This window comes from Argentina anserina, chromosome 2 (genome assembly GCF_933775445.1).
Source record: "Argentina anserina chromosome 2, drPotAnse1.1, whole genome shotgun sequence".
Lineage (NCBI taxonomy): Eukaryota > Viridiplantae > Streptophyta > Magnoliopsida > Rosales > Rosaceae > Argentina > Argentina anserina.
Window position 1 is genome coordinate 1389202 of NC_065873.1, and position 23844 is coordinate 1413045.

Consider the following 23844-nt stretch of genomic DNA (forward strand, 5'->3'; position numbering starts at 1 on the left):
CCATTTCTAGTTCTAAAACTTAATAGAGGGTATACACGTTCATCATATGCATCAATATTTACAAATGCAATCATTGATTTTAGTAAAACAAATTAACTATCCATGCCAAATGAAAATAAATTTAGGTTACACTACCATAGGATACATGGTTTACACTACACTTGCATCAAAGTACTTGTCCTTGCATAAAGGACCAACAACTTAAACATGCAGAGGGGTGTAGCATCACTAGCATGTCATCCTAACAACTACTGCTTTTGATTTTATTTGTCTTCCTGAGGATAGAGAAAACCCAATTTCCATTGCAATAAGACAAATGATGGCGACTGCATTATTGACATCACATTAGATACATATCTTAGCTGCCGCACCAGTATGTAATTTTCAAAATCAACCTTGAAAATAAAGCTTGTTTTAGGTGGGAGTTGGTATGTTTAATTGGAAATGGAATGGCCACGTAATGGAGGGAAGGGTTGTTTTGAGTTTTGACCAAATTTAGTCGCAAATGGAGAGCTGGTGAGCCCTAGCTAAGTTAAGCTTCAAATTCCTTCAATGGCAGCAGTGCAACTCTTTCGACTGGAATTTTATATAATCTGGCATGTATACGTAGACATCACTCTCACCATGCACTCTCATTCCTACTAATAATTCTTTTACAGAAAAAACAGAAGCACGTATGAAATGATCAATTTCGTCTATGTTTCTTAACTGAAAGTCTGTAAATCTGAACAGAAAATAAGAAAACAGAAAGTCTCTTTATATTTTATAACAATTAACTAATGAGAAATTTTAAATACACACCCTTAAACACTTAATACACACACCTACCAATTTATATTTCAGATAACATTTTGCACAAATGTCAAATGACCAAAATAGACATACATAATAATCACAATAATTAAAAATAAATTAAATTATCAAAAACAGAATATTTATTTTTGGAAACAAAAAAAATAAGAAAATTTAATGTAGCATCTATTTTTATTAGAAATCAATCCAAACAATCAATTCATTTCTTAATTTTCTCCAAAAAATAGAAAATTTTATTTTAAAATTTCGAATAAGGTAATTCGTGTACGAAAATTCGGATTTTTCATTTAATTAGATTTCATCTTATTACAATCCAAAAAAAAAAGTTCATCTTCTTCATTTTTTTCTTTATCAATGTCATCGACATTGTGTATATATATATATTTCATTTTTTTAATCATTTTTATGTTTGAAGAATATGAAAAAAAACAACTTATAATTATTCACAAGAACTAACAGTAATCGATATGTAACCTATGATTTTTTAGACTGAACCGACATGACATTTAGAAGATGTCAATGTAAATCAATCAATATATTAATCACACTAAATAGTAGCCCTATATAGCAATATAATGAGGGTATTTGATGATTTTTTTATTTAAGGGCATTTTAGGTTCTTTATGTGGTGTATTTAGTAAAAATATTGGAATACAAATTTAAATTGGTTGTGTATTGAGTATGAGTGTGTATTTAGAGATTTTGGGTGTGTATTTAAAATTTCTCTTCACTAATAAGTTATGATTTGGATGTTTAGCTACACATATTTTTAGTTGACAACTGTGGTTTTCTTTAGGGTCCAAAATCGTTACGACCTTCCCAGTTAGTTTGTAGTTATAAGCATTGCCACCAAATCACTTAATATGGAACTCAAAACACAACTTTTTAGTGCTTATAGCCTTATATTAAATAACACTTCAATAATTTAAACAATGAATAATATATAGATCATGTACACATCCTAAAGAAAAGGGTCATCTACATGACCTCAAATCTTCACTCAATCTATAATCCAAAATCCCAATGAAGACGCCCCTCCAATCCTTGCTAAACTAATCAACTAACAAGATTCTTGTCTTCACAATCTTCCTCTTGAATTATAGAAAATCAAACCATAACTCAAAAACAAATACCCTCTTGACTCCTAATAGTATTCACCATGATGATTGTATATACACGAGACCACAGTTACCTCACACTCCACAACAGAGACCCTACTTTTGTCTTCTATCTCTAACTCTACATTAGGCTTAACCACACTCTAACACAACCCATTTTTCACCAATTAAAAGATATAAATAAATAAATAAAATCCAGGGTAGGCGCTACACGTTTTAGTTTTGGGTCTTTTGGTCTACAAGTAATGACGTAATACAAACTTGTACTCAATGTTCTAAAAATTCCCGCCTAGGACCGCCTAGGTGGCGCCTAGTCGCCCGAAGACTCTTGGCCGCTTCAATTTTGGGCCGATTAATCCCCGATTAATCATCTGGACGTTGGTTTTTAGCTGTCCGCTCGATTAACGCCTAGCGTTTTTTAGAACCTTGCTTGTACTATTTTTCTATTTAAACCCCGTTAAAGAGTTCTATAGCTGTCACCATAATCACAAGGAAACGGATTGTATACACCATGGAGCTCCACCACTGACGAATCCCAACCGTTCAATTAGACACGTGGATAATTTGACCAAATTAAGCGTTAGTGGTCGTTAAGGAGTCTGTTAGTTGGCAATTGAGGATCATCGAGAAATCAAACAGAGATTAATAGATAGATCAGATAAAAAAGAGGACCATATCTTCTCATCGATCTCATGGACGAGAGCCACATCGCATCGCAGGCGGCAGAGTCTTAGCCAAACACGAAGAATTCCTGAAGATGGTGTGTCTCGATACTGTTCAGAAAACCGCATATCTAGCTCTAGGATCTCCACTACAAATACGCATATTGGGTTTTCATGGATGGAGCTCGTATCAATTTGGCGTGTGCCCTCGGTATCGAAAGAACTGAACGAGGAGATCGAGGTAATTGATATGTGGTTTGTTTCTCGGCGGGTTGATGAAATCATTGAAATGGGTTAAGATTCAGCTTTGAATTCAATCGAATATTTCAAATCAGTTCTGTTATCTGCTAGTTTGGGAAGTTATTCATTGAGTATTGATCATCTTGACTGAAAACTAAGAAAGATTAATGGAGATGAAGAACACTGAGGAACAAGACTGCAATTATATTTAAACGGCGCGTAGCCCCACGCTCTGTTAAGGTTTATCAGTGGTGGTACTCTAGCGGTGTGTAATAAGCTCCGTAACCACAATAGCTTCTTCATTTTCCAACACGTAAACAACTCATACGACACAACTGATTCATCAACAGAATCACAAGTCCCTCATTGCAGTTCTTCTTCTTCTTCTTCCTTCAATCTAGTGCATCGGGTTTCCGTGAATTAATACTGATAAAGATGGTGTCTTACGAGTACGTTTTGGGTGGAGTCTTGGCGTCTCTGCTCGGCTCTGTTTTCTTCATGCTCATCACCACAACTTTCAGCGCCAAGAGAAAGGTCGATGATTTGCAGAGTAATATTGGGTTTGTGAGGACGCCACAAAACGATGAGTTTCTACCGGAGATGGAGGAGGAGAAGAGTGTAACGACCCCAAAATTTCGAACTTAAAAACTCAAAATTTTAAAGTCGTTAAACACAAAACAATTTCAATGAAATCGAAATCATTTAAAATGCACAGCGGATCATTACTGAGTTCTCAATACAACTCAGAAAACCAATTATTACAACCTAAATTTATAATTCATCATTACATAAAATGGAAATGTAATAATCCTCACAACTCTCACAAAACTCACAAATCAAACCACACCAATATTCCCACAAAATTCCACGCAAGAAACCTCACCACAAGCTGGATACGAACAACTTCGAATCTCCGGAGTCGTTTTTCAAACTCCACTAATCAACACCTGCGGAATTATCCCCTACACCATTGGATTGGTGCACCAGGATTGTAAACACAAACCCAGTAAGCTTATAGCTCGTATGAGTAAAATCAAAATATAATTCGCATATCAATATATACGAAAAATCACAAATCAACAAATATAAATGCCCTCATGAGTCAATGGACAGCCCATCTGGTTGTCCCAAAGGAATATGAAATGAAACGCTCATGAGAAAATTAAGTAACCCTTCTGGTTACCCAATGCATTTATAATACGGGTACCAAGAACGCTGGTACACATCTGTTACCCCTCTCGTAATACACCGCCGATATTGGATAGCCACCCGCTACCCAACATCCAAAACAATCTGAGTACCCATGAGCAGATAACCACCCGTTACCTCACATGCAGTACTAAGGCAGACAGACTAGAGCTCTAACTGTATCGTAACTTTCGCCCGGCCAAAGGCTAGGTTCCGACTTGCCAAACACGTACAATAATCACACATCATATTGTACAAAATCAGGTCCGAAGACAATTCACATTTTAACAATCTCAATGTTAAAATCACGTACAATAATCTCACATCATATTGTACAATTCAAATCACATGCTCAATATAATCACAATAAAATCATAACAGTATATTATATAGCAAACTATATATATTCGTACTTATTTACCATTTATACAATAAATATATAGTCCACTATATCTTATACATGTCATATTTCACCACACATGCTCAATACACAATCTTCCGTCATCGAAATGACCAATTCTAATGAATTAATAACAGTATATAATATAATGAACTATATATATATGTACTTATTACCATTATACAGTATATATGTAATCCACTAAATTGTATACATGTTGTAATTCATTATTAAATACTCTTGCAAAATCTTGAATCACCGCGAGAGTAGATTCGTAAATATGTGAGATTTTACTCACTTTATCGACTCGATCGAAGTTCCACAATTTCCGAAGATAATTCTTTTCCTCACTTTATAGATCACCTTGAAAAGATAAGAAAAGGATTTAGAAACGTTTCGTAAACCTTTAAATGCCGAAACAGTAATAATCGGTTACTGTTCAGCAATTTTCGGGTTTACGAATTTACTGTTCACAATTACTATTCACGGTACTGTTCATGTATTACTGTACAAATACACAAAATAATACGTATTTATGTATGTATATATACTATTTACGTATTTCTGTACGTATACATACTGTTTACGTATTTATGTACGTATACATACTGTTTCTGTACGTATACATAATATTTACGTATTTCTGTACGTACACATACTATTTAAATGTAAATACGATCTCAGTAAATAAAATTTACTAAATTACCTTTTACAAATTACTTTTTACAATTACTGAAAGTAATTTATATTTACATTTACCGTACGTAAAATTTAATTACATTTACCGTACGTAAAATTAAATTACCTAAATACCCTTCTGGACTCACTGTTCACACCTCCGCCGCATGTGGCGGCGCGTGGGGTGCACGCGCCACCTCCGGCAGGCCGCGCGTGGCGCTCACGCGCCACTAACTGTGACAGCGCGTGGGGCATACGCGCCGACGCCAAAACCGGCGCGTAGCACGTCACCGCCGCGCCTAATCTCTCCTCCTCCTCCTCCTCTTGCTTCCCACAACCTCATACCCCTCCTAAGCTAACCCACTCGCTGCCACGCGCCGCCTCTAGGCGGCGGTATCCCCTCCTTCTCCAACACCTCCGAACTGCTCCAATCAATCCACAATTCATCCACAATCACAATCAACCCATCAAATACAACAAATCATACCTTAATCGAAGCCAAGAACTCCAATTTGGCTCCGAAAGAGCTTGGATCGCCGACAGTTCATCGTTTCCTCGGAGAGGGCTTGAATCGTGGGGTTTTGTCCCTAAATCGATGGCAGAAACTCCAAGGGCGACGATCGGTGTTGTCCCTTCGTGCCCTCGCGTCGGCAAAGTGGCGCTCTTGATGGTGGCGATGGAGCTTGCAGCCTCGGGTTGGAGTGCGGAGGCTCACGACGTCACGAGATGCTGCGACGACCTTGGGGTTCGTAGAGGAGAGCCGTGCGGTGCTCTTGGGCTAGGCGGTGAAGACCACGGCAGCCTGAAAGTTCCGATCGCCGGTGTTAAGGAGGTTCGGAGGGAGAGAGTTCGAGGGAAAGGAGAGAGAGAGAGAGACGAGAGGGAGGGAGGCGGAGAGAAGAGAGAGATAGAGTTTTCCAATTATGGAAACCCTAATCTCATAATTACTCTATTTATACTAGTTTCCAAATCGGAAACTAACTTCCGACGTTAATAACTTTCACATAAATCGTCCGATTAGAAAGCGTCACATACCCACGAACTCGTATCGACGAGCTCTACAACTTTCGTGAAGGAAGTTTTCACAAACGATCGACGGAATAAAAGTCGATATATTCGTTCGGAAACGTAACGTTTTTCCATTCAAACGTTCCGAGAACGTTTCCGTATTTCGTTTCATCACGTCGTCACCACCCACACTCATTCTAATTAAATTTCACAATTTTATGGAATTTCAATTCAAACTAATATCGTTTGAAATTTAGGGTTATTACAAAGAGTACCGACGTCGTCATTGTCGGCGCCGGAGTTGCAGTGCAGCTCTTGCTTATACTCTTGCCAAGGTAAGATATTGTAATGTAAATATGAAATTTCTTGTTCGAGCATTTATCAAGTTTTCTTTAAGCTTCAGAATTCGTTTGAGATTTATAAATACTGGGAATTTTAGATGAATATTGCATGCAGATGATGTTTCAAAATTCAGAAACAGGGGTGTGATTGAACCCGCATTTTACATGTGATCATTGTGACGTTTAGGGGAAGCTTTAGATTTGAAATTTCTTGTTGTGGAAGTGTTTGGAGCAAAATCTGTAATTTGGGCGTTTGAGTTAAGCAAGTGTTTGCTTGTTATTACAGGAAGGACGGCGTGCCATGTTATTGAAAGAGATTTGAGTGAGCCAGACAGAATTGTTGGTGAGCTTTTGCAGCCTGGGGGTTATCTCAAATTGATTGAATTGGGTCTTGAGGGTAAGTAATGTAATCACCTCATTTGGTTTAGAATGAAATGTGTACATCTTTGAAGTTGATGTTCAAATTGTTTGATCTATGCCCAATTTAAAGCTTGTGTGATTATTACTAAAGTAGTTCAGCATTGTCTGATTCCATAATATTACCATAGTTTCTGCTTCAAATAATTAATCAACAAATATCTATTTGTGGCTGCAGGATGTGCAAACGAGTCTATTGATGCTCAGAAGGTCTTTGGTTATGCTCTTTACTAGGATGGCAAGGATACAAAACTATCTTATCCCTTGGAGCAGTATAATTCAGATGTGGCTGGGAGGAGTTTCCACAATGGGCTTGTCATACAAAGAATGCGTGAAAAATCTGTGACTCTTTCAAGGTAATCCTCCTTTCCATCAAGTATATTTCATGATATCTATTCTACTGATTCGTAATGTGATTACTGTTGTAATAACCCGAATTTTTTAGAAACTAAATGTCGAGTATTTTCAAAGTGTTAAACTTGTGAAATTAATTCAAGACGACAATTGTAGGTTTGCGACATTTCGAAACGAAAACGGAAACGTTCTCGGATCGTTTAATTAGAAAACGTAACGTTACCGTAACGTATAGATCGACTTTTATTCCGTCGCTCGGTTGCGAAAACTTCCTTCATGAAAGTCGTAGAACTCATCGATACGAATTCGTGGACACGTCATGCGTTCGAATCAGACGTCGGACGCGAAAGTTATTAACGTCGGAATTTCGTTTCCGATTTTGGAAATAGTATAAAAAGGAAGAAGAGGAGATTAAAAATCAGAAAATCAGATTTTTCTAAAAATCAGCTCGGGCACTGTTCACCCGAGCACGGGCACTGTTCACCCGACCCAAAAACCTTCTCCGGCCGATTTCTCCACCATCCGACGTCGCCTCGTGTCGTGCCACCTATCAAACTGACGGGCTCGACGAGCTCCATCTTTTGGGCTACGCCTTGCACTCCGGCGACAACCACACGCGGTGTAGCAATCGCCGGAAGTTACTGCTGTGGCGGCGCCGCCTCCTCCGGCCACCATGGCTCGAGATTCTTGGGGGGTTTTGCTTGTCTCAGTCCCAGCGACATTCCCACAAAAGGAATCGAGCCAAATCGAAGTGTAAGTACCCAAATCAAAATTTCAATTTCTAGGGTTTGTGAATAGTGCCGATTTCATGTTCTTCGTTGTTTGGACTGTTTAGACTCGGATTTAGACCTTGGTGTCAACTAGGAAGTTGTTGGAAATGTTGTTTAGGTTGTGGTGGTGAAATTTGGTGATGATTGGTGGCGGTCGGTGAACAGTAACGCCGAATGAATAGTAACTGTGAATAGTAACTCCACATGAATAGTGATCTGTAACAGTAACTGTGAATAGCGATCTGTAACAGTAAATGTGAACAGTGTCACGGTAAAACAGTAACTTTGAACAGTGTTATGGTAAAACAGTAACTGTGAACATTGGTTTAGTAAAAACAGTGATTAATAAACATGAACATTGTTCCGTGAACAATATTTTATGAACAACATTTAGCTGTGCTAAACTCGTCACCTGATATTTTAAGTATCATTTTCTAAGCATTTATCGTGCTATTAGGTGACTGACGAAACGAGTGAGGAAATTACTTTTAGGGTCGTGGAAGTTGCACGCAGGAAAGAAGGTGAGTAAAATCTCACATATTTACAAATCTACCCTTGCGGAGATTCAAGATTTTACAAGAGTTTTTAATATTGAATTACGACATGTATACGATATAGTAGATTATATATATATTGTATAAATGGTAATAAGTATATATATATATATATATATATAGTTTGCTATATTATATACTGTTATAAATTCATTGGGATTTGTCATTTCGATGACGAGAATTAAATATTGAGCATGTGATTTAATTTGTACAATATGAGGTGTGATTATTGTACGTGGTTTTAACATGGTGTTTGTTAAAACGTTTTGTCTTCGGACGAGTTTTGTTTTCGAATGAGTTTTGTCTTCGGACGTGTTTATGAAATATGACATGTATATGATATAATGGATTATATATATATTGTATAAATGGTAAATATGTACATATATATATATAGTTTGCTATATAATATACTGTTATGATTTTATCGTGTTTTATGTCATTTTGATGACGAGATTTATATATCGAGCATGTGATTTTGATTTGTACAATATGATGTGAGATTATTGTACGTGATTTTAACATGGAGATTGTTAAAATGTTGATTTGTCTTCGGACTTGATTTTTGGTACAATATGATGTGAGATTATTGTACGTGATTTTAACATTGAGATTGTTAAAATGTTGATTTGTCTTCGGACGTGATTTGGTACAATATGATGTGAGATTATTGTACGTGATTTTAACATTGAGATTGTTAAAATGTTGATTTGTCTTCGGACGTGATTTGGTACAATATGATGTGAGATTATTGTACGTGTTTGGCAAGTCGGAACCTAGCCTTTGGCCGGGCGAAAGTTACGATATAGTTAGAGCTCTAGTCTGTCCGCCATAGTACTACATGGGAGGTAACGGGTGGTTATCTGCTCATGAGTACTCAGATTGTTTTGGATGTTGGGTAGCGGGTGGTTACCCAATATCACCGTAGTACTGCATGTGAGGTAACGGGTGGTTATCTGCTCATGGGTACTCAGATTGTTTTGGATGTTGGGTAGCGGGTGGCTATCCAATATCGGCGGTGTATTACGAGAGGGGTAACAGATGTGTACCAGCGTTCTTGGTACACGTATTATAAATGCATTTGGGTAACCATAAGGGTTACTCAATTTCTCATGAGCGCTTCTTTTCATATTTCTTTGGGACAACTAGATGGGTCGTCCATTGACTCATGAGTGCATTTATATTTATTTGATTTGTGGATGTTCGTATATATATTAATATGCGAGTTATATTTTCATTTTACTCATACGAGCTGTAAAGCTTACCGGGTTTGTGTTTACAATCCCGGTGCACCAATTCGATGGTGTAGTGGATAACTCCGCAGGTGTGGATTAGCGGGAATTGACGGACCGCTCAGAGGACTTGAAGTTATTTATCTCCAGCTTGTGTGAGGATTTTGTGCGACTATCTTGTGAGGTTGTTGTGAGGATTATACATTTCCATTGTTATAATGTTGAATTATAAATTGGTTTGTAATAATCGGTTTGACTGAGTTGTATTTTGAACTCAGAGATGATCCGCTGTGGCACTTTAAATGATTTCGATTTCATCGAGCTTGTTTTGGTGTTCTAACGACTTTGAAATTTTGAGTTTTTAGGCTCGAAATTTTGGGGTCGTTACAACTGTGGTGGAATCTGTTTCAAGATTCAATCTTTTACTAATGTATCATGGAATCACTTGCAGTGTCAAATTGGAACAAGGATCAGTGACAACACTAATTGAGGAAAAGGGCATTGTCAAAGGGGTGATTTACAAGAACAAGGCTGGAGAAGAGATGAGAACATATGCTCCTCTGACAATTGTGTGCGATGGATGCTTTTCAAATCTGCGGAAATCTCTCCGTGTTCCACAGGTAATGATGCATTTTTAATACCGTAAGATCAAGCATTTGTTATGTATCAACCCCATTCCGAAATATTATTATTGCTCATTAATTAGACCAACAAGATTTTGCTGTTATTGCTACAGGTTGAAACTTGAAAGTCCCTCTTGTTTTGTTGGTTTAGTTTTAGAGAACTGTGACCTTCCACACCCAAATCACGGACATGTGATTTTGGGAGACCCTTCGCCCATCCTGTTTTATCCTATTAGTTCCACTGAGGTTTGTTGCTTGGTCGATATACCTGGAACAAAAGTCCCTTCAGTAGCTAATGGTGAAATGGCCAACTATTTGAAGACTGGTGGCTCCTCAGGTCTTGATTTTATTTGTTCACACATGATTTACATCAGAACTGGATTAATAATGAAGACTACTTTGTAATTCAGATCCCCCCTGATCTGTACAATGCCTTAATGGCTGCTGTAAACAAGGGAAACATCAGATCCATGCAAAACAGAAGTATGGCTGCTAATCCTCTTCCAACTCCTGGTGCAATTTTATTAGGAGATTCATTCAACATGAGGCATCCTCTAACTGGTGGAGGAATGACCGTGGCTCTTTCAGACATTGTTCTTCTCCGCGACCTTCTCAGACCCCTACATGATTTTAATGATGCACCAGCTTTGTGCAATTACCTCGAATCCTTTTATACACTGCGTAAGGTAAGGCCCCCAGTCAGGAAACTCATAACTATAACTTCTTTCTTCTATTCAGAAAAATCCACCATATGTCATTCTTAAAGGTTTTTGCTTAGCTGATGTTGTGCTCCATTTTCTTTGCAGCCTGTGTCATCTACTATAAACCCGTTGGCGGGTGCTTTGTACAAGGTGTTTTGTGCATCGCCTGATCCAGCAAGACAGGAAATGCGTGAAGCATTTTGGCTATTTGAGCCTTGGAAGAATCTATTAATATGGACCGGTATCTCTGCTCTCTGGCCTTAACCCTCGTCCACTTCACTTGTTCTTGCATTTCTTTGCTGTTGCTATCTGTGGCGTTGGGCGCTTAATGCTTCTGTTCCCTTCACCACAACACATGTGGCTGGGTTTTAGATTGATCATGGTATGTAAGAACCATCTATGTATACTATTTTGTCATTACCATGCTCGTCAATTACAAATTTGCATACCTAATTGGCTTGCTACTTAAAAGTTTCTGGTTTTAATTTTTTAGTGTGCATCAGACATCATATTCCCCATTATAAAGGGCGAAGGAGTTAGACATATGTTCTTTCCAGCAACGGTGCCAGCATACTATGGATCACCACCCGTTTGTTCATTGAAGAAATGAGATGAGAATATTTGGTCACAGGAACTTAGTAGTTAGTACCCAGATTTCTTATATATGTTGACCAATTTGTATCAGTATCAGTATCAGCATGTAATAACCCGATTTTGTGGATTCAATTTGTATGAATTCTCATAATTGAATAAACTTGGAACATTTAATAAATCGCATTTTTTCGCTCACGACGATGTCAAATCGAAAAACGGAACCGTCTTCGGAAATTTAAATTGGAAAAAACGTTACGTTTTCGCGACGTGGAAGTCGATTTTTACTCCGTCACTCGTCGATACGATTTCGTGGACATGTCACGCGTTCTAATCGGACATCGTATGTGAAAGTTATTAGCGACGGAAGTTAGTTTTCGATTTTGAAAAAATGTATAAAAAGAGATTTTTAAAAGCTAGGGTTTCCAAAAACGGAAACCCTCATTTTTCTCTCTCTCTCTCTCTTCTCTCCCCGCAGCCTCTCCCCTCTCTCACCCGACTCTCTCTCTCTCTCGCTCCCTCAAATCGCCTCCGACGATCTAACCAACCAAACGTCTGTGGCTCTCACCGCCGGCCTCAAAAGTTTTGTGCGGTCCTAGAGCTCGACACGCCTCCCCTCGCTGCCGTGAAGCTCGCGCGACAACCCAAGGCTCCTGCGACTTCCTCCGCCGTCCAAGCTCGTCACCGGCGAGACCAGAGCACGGGGGCTAGCTTGTCACTCCGATTCTCACCTCTGGTGCCACCTGCGAGGAGATTGGAGCTCGATTCGTGCCACTGCTCGATGTCGACGCCGCCTAGGTTAAAGCTTCTCCGGCGACATTCTGGTGGTTTCAAGGTTCAATCTAGGTAAGGTTTTGTTTAATGTGATTGTTGAGATTGATTGTGGTTAAAATTGGGTTGATTTGGAGGAGGTGAGGTTTGTACCGCCGCCTAGGGCGGCGCGTGAGGGAGTGTGAGGGGGGGGGGAGGAGGCGGTATTAGGCCTTGGAAGGGAGGAGGGGAAGAAAATGAAGGGTTTTGAGCGGCGGTGGGCGAGCAACGCGCCGGTTTTAGAAGTGGCGCGTGGGCCCCACGCGCGGTTATCAGAGGTAGCGCGTGAACCGGATTTGGTTGAATAAATGGCGATGTGAAAATCGTTGAGCTTAGTTGAGAAGCATGTGACCTTTCAGGTGGATTCTCTATTCTTATTTTTTCAGTTCAGTTCCTCTTCGGATCTGGTTAACTGGTATTTGAGAGTGACATAGAGACTGACAGATTCTTTGGCCTAACTGTTTTCTTCTCTTATAGTTTGAGACTCATATCCTCTACATTCTTGTAATTTGAATAAAGCAACATTGAAAAAGAATGTGGATCAGTGGTAATTACTATGACTTTGTACAGGTACAATTTCATCGGTTGGGATAGAACAACTAATCCTAAAATAATTCAGAACATAATTGGTTCAGCTAGTGATCCTAAAATCATGAAAGTGATGAAACACATGCGAGATTTAGTCTTAAGGTATTGCACTAACTAGTGAGAAGTTAGCAAGAAAGAGCTTAGTTCAGCTATCCAACTGAGACCATAAATAAAACAAGAAACAGGTGACGGACATGTATATAATTATCAACTTCAGCAGTTCTAAATTAAATATATGGTAGACATTTACTCTTTTATCATTTAGAATGTATTCGTAAATTACTTTGAAGCCAGCTTCGGCCCGCATTCACGAGTATACCAGATGAATAACGTGAAAAAGTACTGTATCGAACTTTATGCTGAGTATATGGCAGCAAAATCCATGGGTAGTATAACGAAAATTAAGTTAGTGAAAGGCTGAACTATCTACGTACGGAAACATATACTAACACGTAGCTTACAACAACTCAACTTAAATAATCACTAGTCTTAATACACGCACGATGCGCCTGTCGAAGGCCGCGCTCAAATTAAGAAGGCCCCAAAATATTATTAAGAAATATCACAAAGATTTAAAAATAAAAAAACTCAAATTAATGAAATCAGAATTCTCAAAATTAATCGATGACATGCAATTAAATTATTAGAATTAATGATATTCAGTAGAAAAACAAAAAAATGAATCTTATTTTACCGCTTCAATATTTAATCTTCTCAATTGGCTAGCTTGTTCTTGACAATTAGGCATGTACTCTATTGCAAACGAATATTTTCTCAAGCCAAATCTTTAAGCAATAACGAAATAATTTTGCAGGTTATATGAACTTATTTAAGAAGATAAATTAGAAAGTTTGTTGTAAATAGGAGTTTAAACTGAACAAGTGTGGGAGGGGTGTGGGAGACGTGAAGGAGATGTCGTGAGGGAGAAATATACATGAGGGGCTGTTGGTTTTCAAATCAAGCTATCCTGACATTTTATTTTATTTTTGCATTTTATCCTTTTACATTTAGTTATAATAATTATTAGCATGGCCAAAAAGGAAAACTGTTGTTTGACAGTTCCATAAGTACTGTTTGTTTAATTAATATTGATAACAACATATCACTATGAAAACTATAAGATTAATTAAATAATACACACAGAAACATCCTGAATCATATGCCTTTTTCTCACTCATCTTGCTATTACCCGTTCTAAACATTTATGTTCTCCACTATGTAACTTTTATTAGTTTAATGGTCACATAGTAGGTAATTACTAATCAACACGCAAAAAAAAAAAAAAACAGTTATCATGATAGTACTCATGTTGGTAGTTGTTTGGCTCCGGTATATGTACATGTATGCATATATTCCCCTTCATGATCTCTATTGTATATTTAATTATTAAATTAAAATAACACCCATAAACATACAAAAATACGGGGTATGTAAATAGTATTGAATTATATGCAACCCCTACACACTATTTTCAGGAATTCCAACCCTAAAAAGAAAAAGAAAAACCAATACTAGATCCTAGTAATCCCTTCATCGAAAAGACAAAAAGCTTTTATTATCCCTCCAGTTTAAGACTATGTTTGGTGCAGCTGGACTTATAAAAAAACTGACTTATACTGATTTTTTAGAATAAGTAGTTGATAAGTAAAATAGCTGACTGTTTGGTAAACTGGTTTATATAAGTGCATGTTAGTGGCATAAGCTATGACAGAACGTTTAGTAACTCAAATTGGCTTATGCTTTTAAATTGCTAAATGACCAATTTGGACATGTACGATAATTTTGGGTCAATTTTAGTTTAAAACAATGCTTAAAAATATGACATGAATTGGATATTTTTAAAATTATCTTAAACAAATATATATTCTTATGTTGATAACTTGATTTTAATTAAGATCATGTAAATAAATAAATACTCATACACGCGCAATTATCAAATTTTGAGAAATCATGTTTCATAATGTATTTATTTCTTGTGCACCATGATGATTTTGTTATTGATTTTGTTCTTCTACGTCATGATCATGTTCCTCATCTCCACCACCTTCACTTTTTTCACTTCGAACAAATGTCTATCACGATGTGCATATCTTCTAATATAATTATGAAGTGTCATAGTAGCGATGACAATCTTCACTTGTTTCTCGAATGAATATCTTTGCATGTCTTTTAAAATTTTCCACTTTATTCCAAACTCCAAATGAGCTTTTTATAACTACTCTGTAACGACCCCAAAATTTCGAGCTTAAAAACTCAAAATTTTAAAGTCGTTAAACACCAAACAATTTCAATGAATCGAAATCATTTAAAATGCCACAGCGGATCATCTCTGAGTTCAAAATACAACTCAGTTAAACCGATTATTACAACCCAAATTATAATTCAATATTATAACAAATGGAATTGCGAAATCCTCACTACAAACTCACAAGATAGTCACACAAAATCCTCACACAAGCTGGAGATAAATAACTTCAAGTCCTCTGAGCGGTCCGTCAATTCCTGCTAATCCACACCTGCGGAGTTATCCACTACACCATCGAATTGGTGCACCGGGATTGTAAACACAAACCCGGTAAGCTTTACAGCTCGTATGAGTAAAATGAAAATATATAACTCGCATATCAATATATACGAAAATCCAGAAATCAAACAAATATAAATGCACTCATGAGTCAATGGACGGCCCATCTGGTCGTCCCAAAGAAATATGAAATAAAACGCTCATGAGAAATTAAGTAACCCTTCTGGTTACCCAAATGCATTTATATTACGGGTACCAAGAACGCTGGTACACATCTGTTACCCCTCTCGTAATACACCGCCGATATTGGATAGCCACCCGCTACCCAACATCCAAAACAATCTGAGTACCCATGAGCAGATAACCACCCGTCACCTCACATGCAGTACTAAGGCAGATAGACTAGAGCTCTAACTGTATCGTAACTTTCGCCCGGCCAAAGGCTAGGTTCCGACTTGCCAAACACGTACAATAATCTCACATCATATTGTACCAATCACGTCCGAAGACAAATCAACATTTTAACAATCTCAATGTTAAAAATCACGTACAATAATCTCACATCATATTGTACCAATCACGTCCGAAGACAAATTAACATTTTAACAATCTCAATGTTAAAATCACGTACAATAATCTCACATCATATTGTACCAAAAATCATGTCCGAAGACAAATCAACATTTTAACAAACTCAATGTTAAAATCACGTACAATAATCTCACATCATATTGTACAAATCAAAATCACATGCTCGATATTTAAATCTCGTCATCGAAATAACATAAATCACGATAAAATCATAACAGTATATTATATAGCAAACTATATATATATATGTACATATTTACCATTTATACAATATATATATAATCCATTATATCGTATACATGTCATATTTCATAAACACGTCCGAAGACAAAAACTCGTCCGAAGACAAAACTCGTCCGAAGACAAAACATTTTATCAAAACACTGTTCAAATTACTGTTTTACCACGCACTGTTCACATTTACTGTTACAGATCACTATTCACAGTTACTGTTACAGAACACTATTCACAGTTACTGTTACAGATCACTATTCACAGCACTATTCATTCGGCGTTACTGTTCACCGACCGCCACCAATCATCACCAAATTTCACCACCACAACCTAAACAACATTTCCAACAACTTCCTAGTTGACACCAAGGTCTAAATTCGAGTCTAAACAGTCCAAACAACGAAGAACATGAAATCGGCACTATTCACAAACCCTAGAAATTGAAATTTTGATTCGGGTACTTACACTTAGATTTGGCTCGATTCCTTTTGTGGGAATGTCGCTGGGACTGAGACAAGCAAAACCCCCCAAGAATCTCGTGCCATGGTGGCCGGAGGAAGCGGCGCCGCCACAGCAGTAACTTCCGGCGGTTGCTACACCGTGTGTGGTTGTCGCCGGAGTGCAAGGCATAGCCCAAAAGATGGAGCTCGTCGAGCCCGTCAGTTTGATAGGTGGCACGACACGAGGCGACGTCGGATGGTGGAGAAATCGGCCGGAGAAGGTTTTTAGGTCGGGTGAACAGTACCCGAGCTCGGGTGAACAGTGCCCCGAGCTGATTTTTAGAAAAAATCTGATTTTCTGATTTTAATCTCCTCTCCTTCCTTTTATAATATTTCCAAAATCGGAAACGAACTTCCGACGTTAATAACTTTCGCGTCCCACTTCCGATTCGAACGCATGACGTGTCCACGAATTCGTATCGATGAGCTCTACGACTTTCGTGAAGGAAGTTTTCGCAACCGAGCGACGGAATAAAAGTCGATCTATACGTTGCGGTAACGTTACGTTTTCTAATTAAACGATCCGAGAACGTTTCCGTTTTCGTTTCGAAATGTCGCAAACCTCCAATTGTCGTCTTGAATTAATTTCACAAGTTTAACACTTTGAAAATACTCGACATTTAGTTTCTAAAAATTCGGGTTATTACATACTCAAAGTGATCAAAAAGTCTGATTGGTTAAATAGTTATATTTTATTTCTTGGTTCTCGTCCACAATATTTTTGGAAGTGTTGTGGTGGCCCTTTGTTAAATAATGTCATTCCCAATAGTCCTCATAAATTCATAATGATATTCTTGCAGCTCTTCTTTGAAGATAACATCCATAACTTACAAGCGTAATGAAACCTCCTTGCAAAGACTTGAAAGTAAGTGATGACTTTGATAAAATAATTCTCAATTGTCACTTCTAGACCTGCCTATATACAATAGTTTTGTTTCCTAAAAAAAATACAATAGTTTTGTTAATAGATAACTTTTAATTACTTTTCATACAACAGAGTCCTTATATCTTTTAAATCCCTGAATCTCACACCCCAATTGAGCACTAATAGAATTGCTTTCCTGCTCAACAGACCAAGTCAACAATGCTTAGAAAAAAAAATACATAATACATAATAAAATAAAAACTTGAAAAAAGACATGGTGCAAAATGCACAGCTCAAAGAGAAAAATTATGCAACAAGCTCTCGTATGGACACATACTGCTGAACAATACACTTCTATAGATGACAACATTTTCAGTATTATCTTCCTCCTTGCAATTATACATTTCAAGAGTTAAGTGCAAAACAAGAATATACGACACATGTGAACATAGAATGTAGAACAAACAACAAAGAGATTTAAAGACCAAGTAAAGCTCTTTGCCAAACTAGCTGATTATCTATGCCTCTACTTAGGGCTGGACTTTTTGACACCGAAAAAACCGAAACCGGCCATAACCGAACCGCACCGAAACCGAAAAACCGGAACCGAACGGAATCACCGCGTCGGTGTCAGAAACCGAACCGAACCAAGCAGTTGGTGTCGGTTATGGTTTCATATTTTCAGAAAATCGGTAGAAACCGAACCGAACCGAGAATTGAGATGTAAGGTTATAACTTGTATTTGATGAACACATGTAATCGATCGGGTGCTTATGTAAAGCATAGATTTGGTAATAAATATATACATGTAGAGAATGTGATTTTGTACAAGGTAATATATGATTTTGATTTTTATATGTGTACAATCATGCATGGAGATATCTAATGTAATGCTTATGGATTTTGTCAACTAGCTCTCATGTTAAGACAAGTATGAACATCTGGTGATGAAGCTCATGAGGTTTAATGTTCATTTTGGTTAACTTGTTGTGTTTCAGCATATCGCAATAATTTTGTTTAGTTAATATTTGAGTTCTTGATTATTTATTTGGTGAATGTACTTAATTAAAGTATTGAACTTGTAGCTTACTCCTTTACTTTTAATCTTTTTATTTTCATTAGTTAAGTACGAAAGGTCAATAAGGATATTAGGTTTTGTAACCGAAATAAAACCGAAACCGAACCGAATTATAAGTTAACCAAAACCATGATTTCTATATATATCTTTCGGTTTCGGTTTTAAAAAACATAAAACCGAAAGTTCGGCCGAAAGTTCGGCCGAAAGTTCGGTGTCGATTTTCGATTAGTGCTCATAAACCGAACTGTTGATACCGAGTTCAGCCCTACCTCTACTATGATTCCACAATATCTCCCCAATTTTTATTTCAAAGTCCTTTTGAATAGAATCCTGAATAAGCGTAGAAAACATACAAAACACATGCATGAACATATGATTATACGATAAAGCAACAAATTATTTTATTAAGAAGATATGTATCTACCCCTTCCAAGTATGTGATATCTAAAAGTGCTTCATTACATCTTACTGCCTACATTCAACAACGTTCATATTAACAGAATAATTGAAGAAATAAGTATTAAGAAGATGCAAATACACATTTCTAAATCACAGTAGCGATACTAACAAAAAAAAGAAAAGAAAAGTAACACTAGAAATCCAAACTGATCATACCTCAAATAAAATAGGAACCAAAGTGCCAGCCAAAGCAAATAACATAACACTAATAATTTTCCAAATGAACCAGAAATCTCATCCCAGCCTCAGCTAGCATTATGGATCTTTCAACTTCATTACTTCAACGCTACAAGGTGGACGAAAACACAATTAAGAATTCAATAATCTAAGAGCACAAACCAATAACAATTTCTTATCTACACAAAAAACGTATCTCATCAACCATAACCTGTCTAAACGTTTTTATTTTGTAAAGATTGCGACCCTTCACAAGCAAAGGGAATAGTGGACACATCTCATTCACTCCCTTGCTCCATAACACTTCAACCTTGAATGAGGAAGTACACACGTTAAATCTTTTACATTGAAGTGTGCAGATACAAGTCTTATAAATGAAATCAACATATTTATCATTGTCACATCTGTAACTTCTATACACCTTACCGTAAAAGTATGTTGTTGTTTTGCCACACCATAGCTTTGTTTCACAACCCTACTGGCAACAACTCTCTTCCCAATAACCCTTCCATGTCTCCTCATCTTATCAAACTGCACATAATCAAATGCTCAACTCACAACATCAGACCAGTAGAGAATGTTGTACACAAGACCATACAAAAAGTTTACAAAAGAAATAGAATTGTGTTCAAGGCAATACTTCTGACACACTTTATGCGTGAAGAGGACTACATCTCCCTTACATACATCACCTTCACCATATATTCAAATTGTAAACTTGAAGGAACAACTGGTCGAAACTTAATACAAGAATTTAAAGCAAAACAAAACATTAACACATACAGTTAATTGCAAAACAAAACACTAAAATAGGCTTTGCATTCTTTACCAATCAAATTCTCCAAATGCTTCCTATTTGTTAAACACGTTAATCAAACCTCGCAATTATACTATAGAACTATTCAAATCAATTCAGCAAATTAGAAAATTCAAATTCGGATGATCAATCAATTTGCGGAATTAGTTTTGAATCGGTGAAATTATAAATCCTTTGAGAGAATCAATACGAGGAAAAGAGAGAGAGAGACCGTTGAGGAAAAACGTGACTTTGTTGCAGAGAGACTCGTCATCGAGCTCATCCTCTTCGTCATTTGGCTCGTTAACGCAGTCGTGATGATCCTCGTCGGAATAATCGTCGTTGTTGTCTTCTTCAGAAGATGAAGAGATATAAATAAAGGCACGCTTTGCTTGGGTTCTCTAGCGGCGTAAACCATTTGTGGCATCCGTTTTTACTTTTTGAAATGGGCATTTGTTTTCTGGTTTAGGGATTCATAAACATGAGAATACACTCATGAAGCATGGACAACAGTTTCCACAGAAGACATGGTTTTGAGGTGAGAAAGAAGAAGAGAAAGTGGGGCTTACCTGCTGAACTGGGTTGTTCTGGATCACTCAGAGTTTCAGGGATTGAATTTAGAAAGCCAACGACTGCTTGTGATTGATGTGGAAGATGCGTTGCTTGCTTGAACCCATAAATGTGATTAATGATTCACGAATCGTGATTGAACCCAGAGTGTTGATCGATGTTGTTCAAAGAGAGAAGGGAGAGAAAGGTTCATGAGAGCAGCACTTGCGATAAGAGAAGGCGAGAGTTTCCCATGGCAATTCTCTGTAAATCAAGGAAGTAGATGAGGGTACCATCGGTATTACACAAAATTCATTTAACTACAGTGTTGCAAAGAGCTTCGGCTTCTAAAAGGAGGTGTTGAGCAACCTTAAATTTTTAGACCGAAAAAGCCATCGCTTTTGGAAGTCACGGACGAGAAACTAAGTTACTAAACGCAATAGCTGGCTTAACTTATCGCAAGTGCTAGCAGAAAAGAAAATAGTTGGTCTGTTGGTGTTAGGTATCAAAGAGTCTCCTCTCTAAGACTAGACTCACCGGAGGAGAAAACAGAGGCATAGAGCCGGCGGCACAATTGAGCGCACGCTTCATCTTCTGGCCTTCTGGGTACCGAAGTATCAATCTCAAATCTTCAATAAGGTTGTCAACTCTTTTCAAACGAGTTGGCATTGACTTTGACTCAGCTGACTATATGGTAGAGCAACTGGAGCTGGCTATCATTGGGTCCTCAACTCTTCACGCTATTTTCTCTCGATCACCACTTGGCTTCTAATTAAGTCGATCTGATCCCAGATTCGAATTTACAGCAAACCCAGGTTAAGCTCCAAACCGATTTCTATCCCATATTTGTGTTTGTTTTTTTATTTTAAATTTGCTTGATTATATATATGTTACTATGTTTCTGGCTTTCTTCTCTGCAGCTTCGCTCATGATTTACTGTAAAATAGGCGCCAGTCATACTCTTTATGAAAGTTTGGAACATACACGCATAGTTAACTTGGGCACTCATATTTTATAATCATAGCTTTTGGTCAAATCTGATCTCACTTATCTGGTATAGTACTGTATGCATTTGCAGCATGTTGCTAGGGTTTTATGTTTCTAGATAAACTAGGTGATTATTCAAGAAACCACACCACCTAATAGGAAAGGGGCATGATTGCAAGGATTGTTAACTCCAGCTAATAAGAAATTGTGTTGAAAGCTTCTCTGATTTTATTCATATATATAGTTCTTCAACAGGTAATCTGCTACAAGTAGGAAATGAGCATACAAAGAACCGCAGCATCTTTCCCCGCTTTAACTCAGTGGGAATATGATGTTTTTATTAGCTTTCGAGGCGAGGATACTCGCAAGGGTTTTACAGACAATTTATACACTGCATTAGACGATCAAGGAATTATAACGTTTAGGGATGATCCCGAACTTCAAAAAGGTGAAGCTGTTGCTCCAGCCCTTTCAGCTGCAATTGTGAAATCAAGATTTGCTGTCATTGTCCTCTCTCCAAATTATGCATCGTCAACGTGGTGCTTAGATGAACTCGGACAAATTCTTGAATGCATGAACGCAAACCCTGTTGTTGTATCATCAAGTAATAGGGTGCTGCCAATTTTCTATGATGTTGATCCCTCTCATGTACGAAAGCAAACTGGGTGTTTTGGAGAAGCCTTCTCTAATCATGAGAAAACGTTTTGGAATGACAACGAGAAGGTGCAAAGGTGGAGGTCTGCATTACATGAAGTGGCAAATTTCTCAGGGTGGGCTTCCAAAGAATGGTGGTATGCATATACTTGTTTCTTTCTGTCTCTTCCATTTCACTAACTTACAATAATTAACTTATTCGATCTTCATAACCGTATATGCAGATAACCGTCAATTGGGTCCACGACGCTTATTAAATGTCATTACAAGACATAAAAAAAAAGTCCAATATTCCAGATACATTTTCAATACCTGATAAGTTTGGCCTAATCTGTGTTTTAGGTCTGAAAGAGAGCTCATTAGAGCAATTGTTGAAGATTTACTGAAAAAGTTGCAACTTCCAACATTCAAGTACACAGAAAATCTAGTCGGAATGGTCTCAAAATTGCAGCCACTTTTTTTGCATTTGGGTGTAGGGATGGATGACGTTCGCTTCATTGGGATATGGGGAATGGGGGGGATTGGTAAGACAACAATGGTAAGAGCGGTGTATGAGATGATCTCTTGTGAATTTGAATGTAGTTACCTTCTGACCGATGTTAGAAATGACTCTGTTGAAAAAAACGGTCTACTTAATCTGCAAAAGCAACTTCTCTCTGGGGTGATAAGCAGAGAAAAGGCTGATAAGATATTGAACCTTTCTGAAGGAGCTGCCGCAATAAAGAGGCGGTTAGCTCGCAAAAAAGTTCTTCTCATTCTTGATAATGTGAACCAGTTGAAAGATTTAGAATATTTGGCTGGAGGCCCAGACTGGTTTGGTTCGGGGAGTAAAGTACTTATCACAACTAGAGATGAGCATTTGTTGATTCAGCATAAAATCGAGAGACGATTGAAGGTTGAAGAATTAGATAAGGGTGATTCTCTTAAGCTTTTTAGCAAGAAAGCATTCAAGAAAGATTACCCTGCAGAAGGTTTTCTCGATTTTTCTCAATCTGTTGTAAGTTACACAAACGGCCTTCCTTTAGCTCTTGAAGTACTGGGTTCTTTCTTGTATGAAAGAGATCTTAGTGAATGGAACAGTGCACTGAGCCAGTTGAGAAAAATTTGTGGCTCGGACATATTTGACGTACTTAAAATCAGTTACAATGATCTAAATTCTCATTGGAGGAAGATATTTCTAGACATTGCATGTTTCTTTAATGGACATGAGAAAGATCGAGTAACCGAAGTACTAAATAGTTGTGATGTTGCTGCTACTATAGGAATAAAAGTCCTCATGCAGAGATCTCTAGTGACTCTTTCAAATGGAAGACTGTGGATGCACGACTTGCTTAGAGAAATG

At 37.5% G+C, this 23844-nt stretch overlaps 3 protein-coding genes and 1 pseudogene across 5 annotated transcripts in view; all 4 read left to right on the forward strand.

Annotated features, from left to right (window-relative positions):
• LOC126785484 (disease resistance protein RPV1-like) overlaps positions 1 to 23844 on the forward strand; it is a 41538-nt gene that overhangs the window by 13404 nt on the left and 4290 nt on the right. The window contains exon 6 of one of the 3 annotated variants that reach the window (XM_050511195.1): positions 10556 to 10573. The exons of 1 other annotated variant lie outside the window; for it this stretch is intronic. The gene's annotated coding sequence lies outside the window, so the exon portion shown is untranslated. Of the gene's footprint in view, positions 1 to 10555; positions 10574 to 23844 lie in introns of those variants that run through there. One more of the 3 variants, XM_050511194.1, reaches the window with a different exon arrangement.
• LOC126785486 (TMV resistance protein N-like) overlaps positions 1 to 23844 on the forward strand; it is a 31607-nt gene that overhangs the window by 5138 nt on the left and 2625 nt on the right.
• On the forward strand, positions 3212 to 7214 carry LOC126785501 (squalene monooxygenase SE1-like). Its single transcript, XM_050511213.1, has 4 exons — positions 3212 to 3445; positions 6375 to 6442; positions 6735 to 6845; positions 7044 to 7214. The coding sequence occupies exons 1-4, from the start codon at positions 3417 to 3419 to the stop codon at positions 7097 to 7099; spliced, it is 264 nt and encodes an 87-aa protein (XP_050367170.1). The 5' UTR covers positions 3212 to 3416; the 3' UTR covers positions 7100 to 7214.
• Positions 10712 to 11784, forward strand: LOC126785499 (squalene monooxygenase SE1-like; annotated as a pseudogene).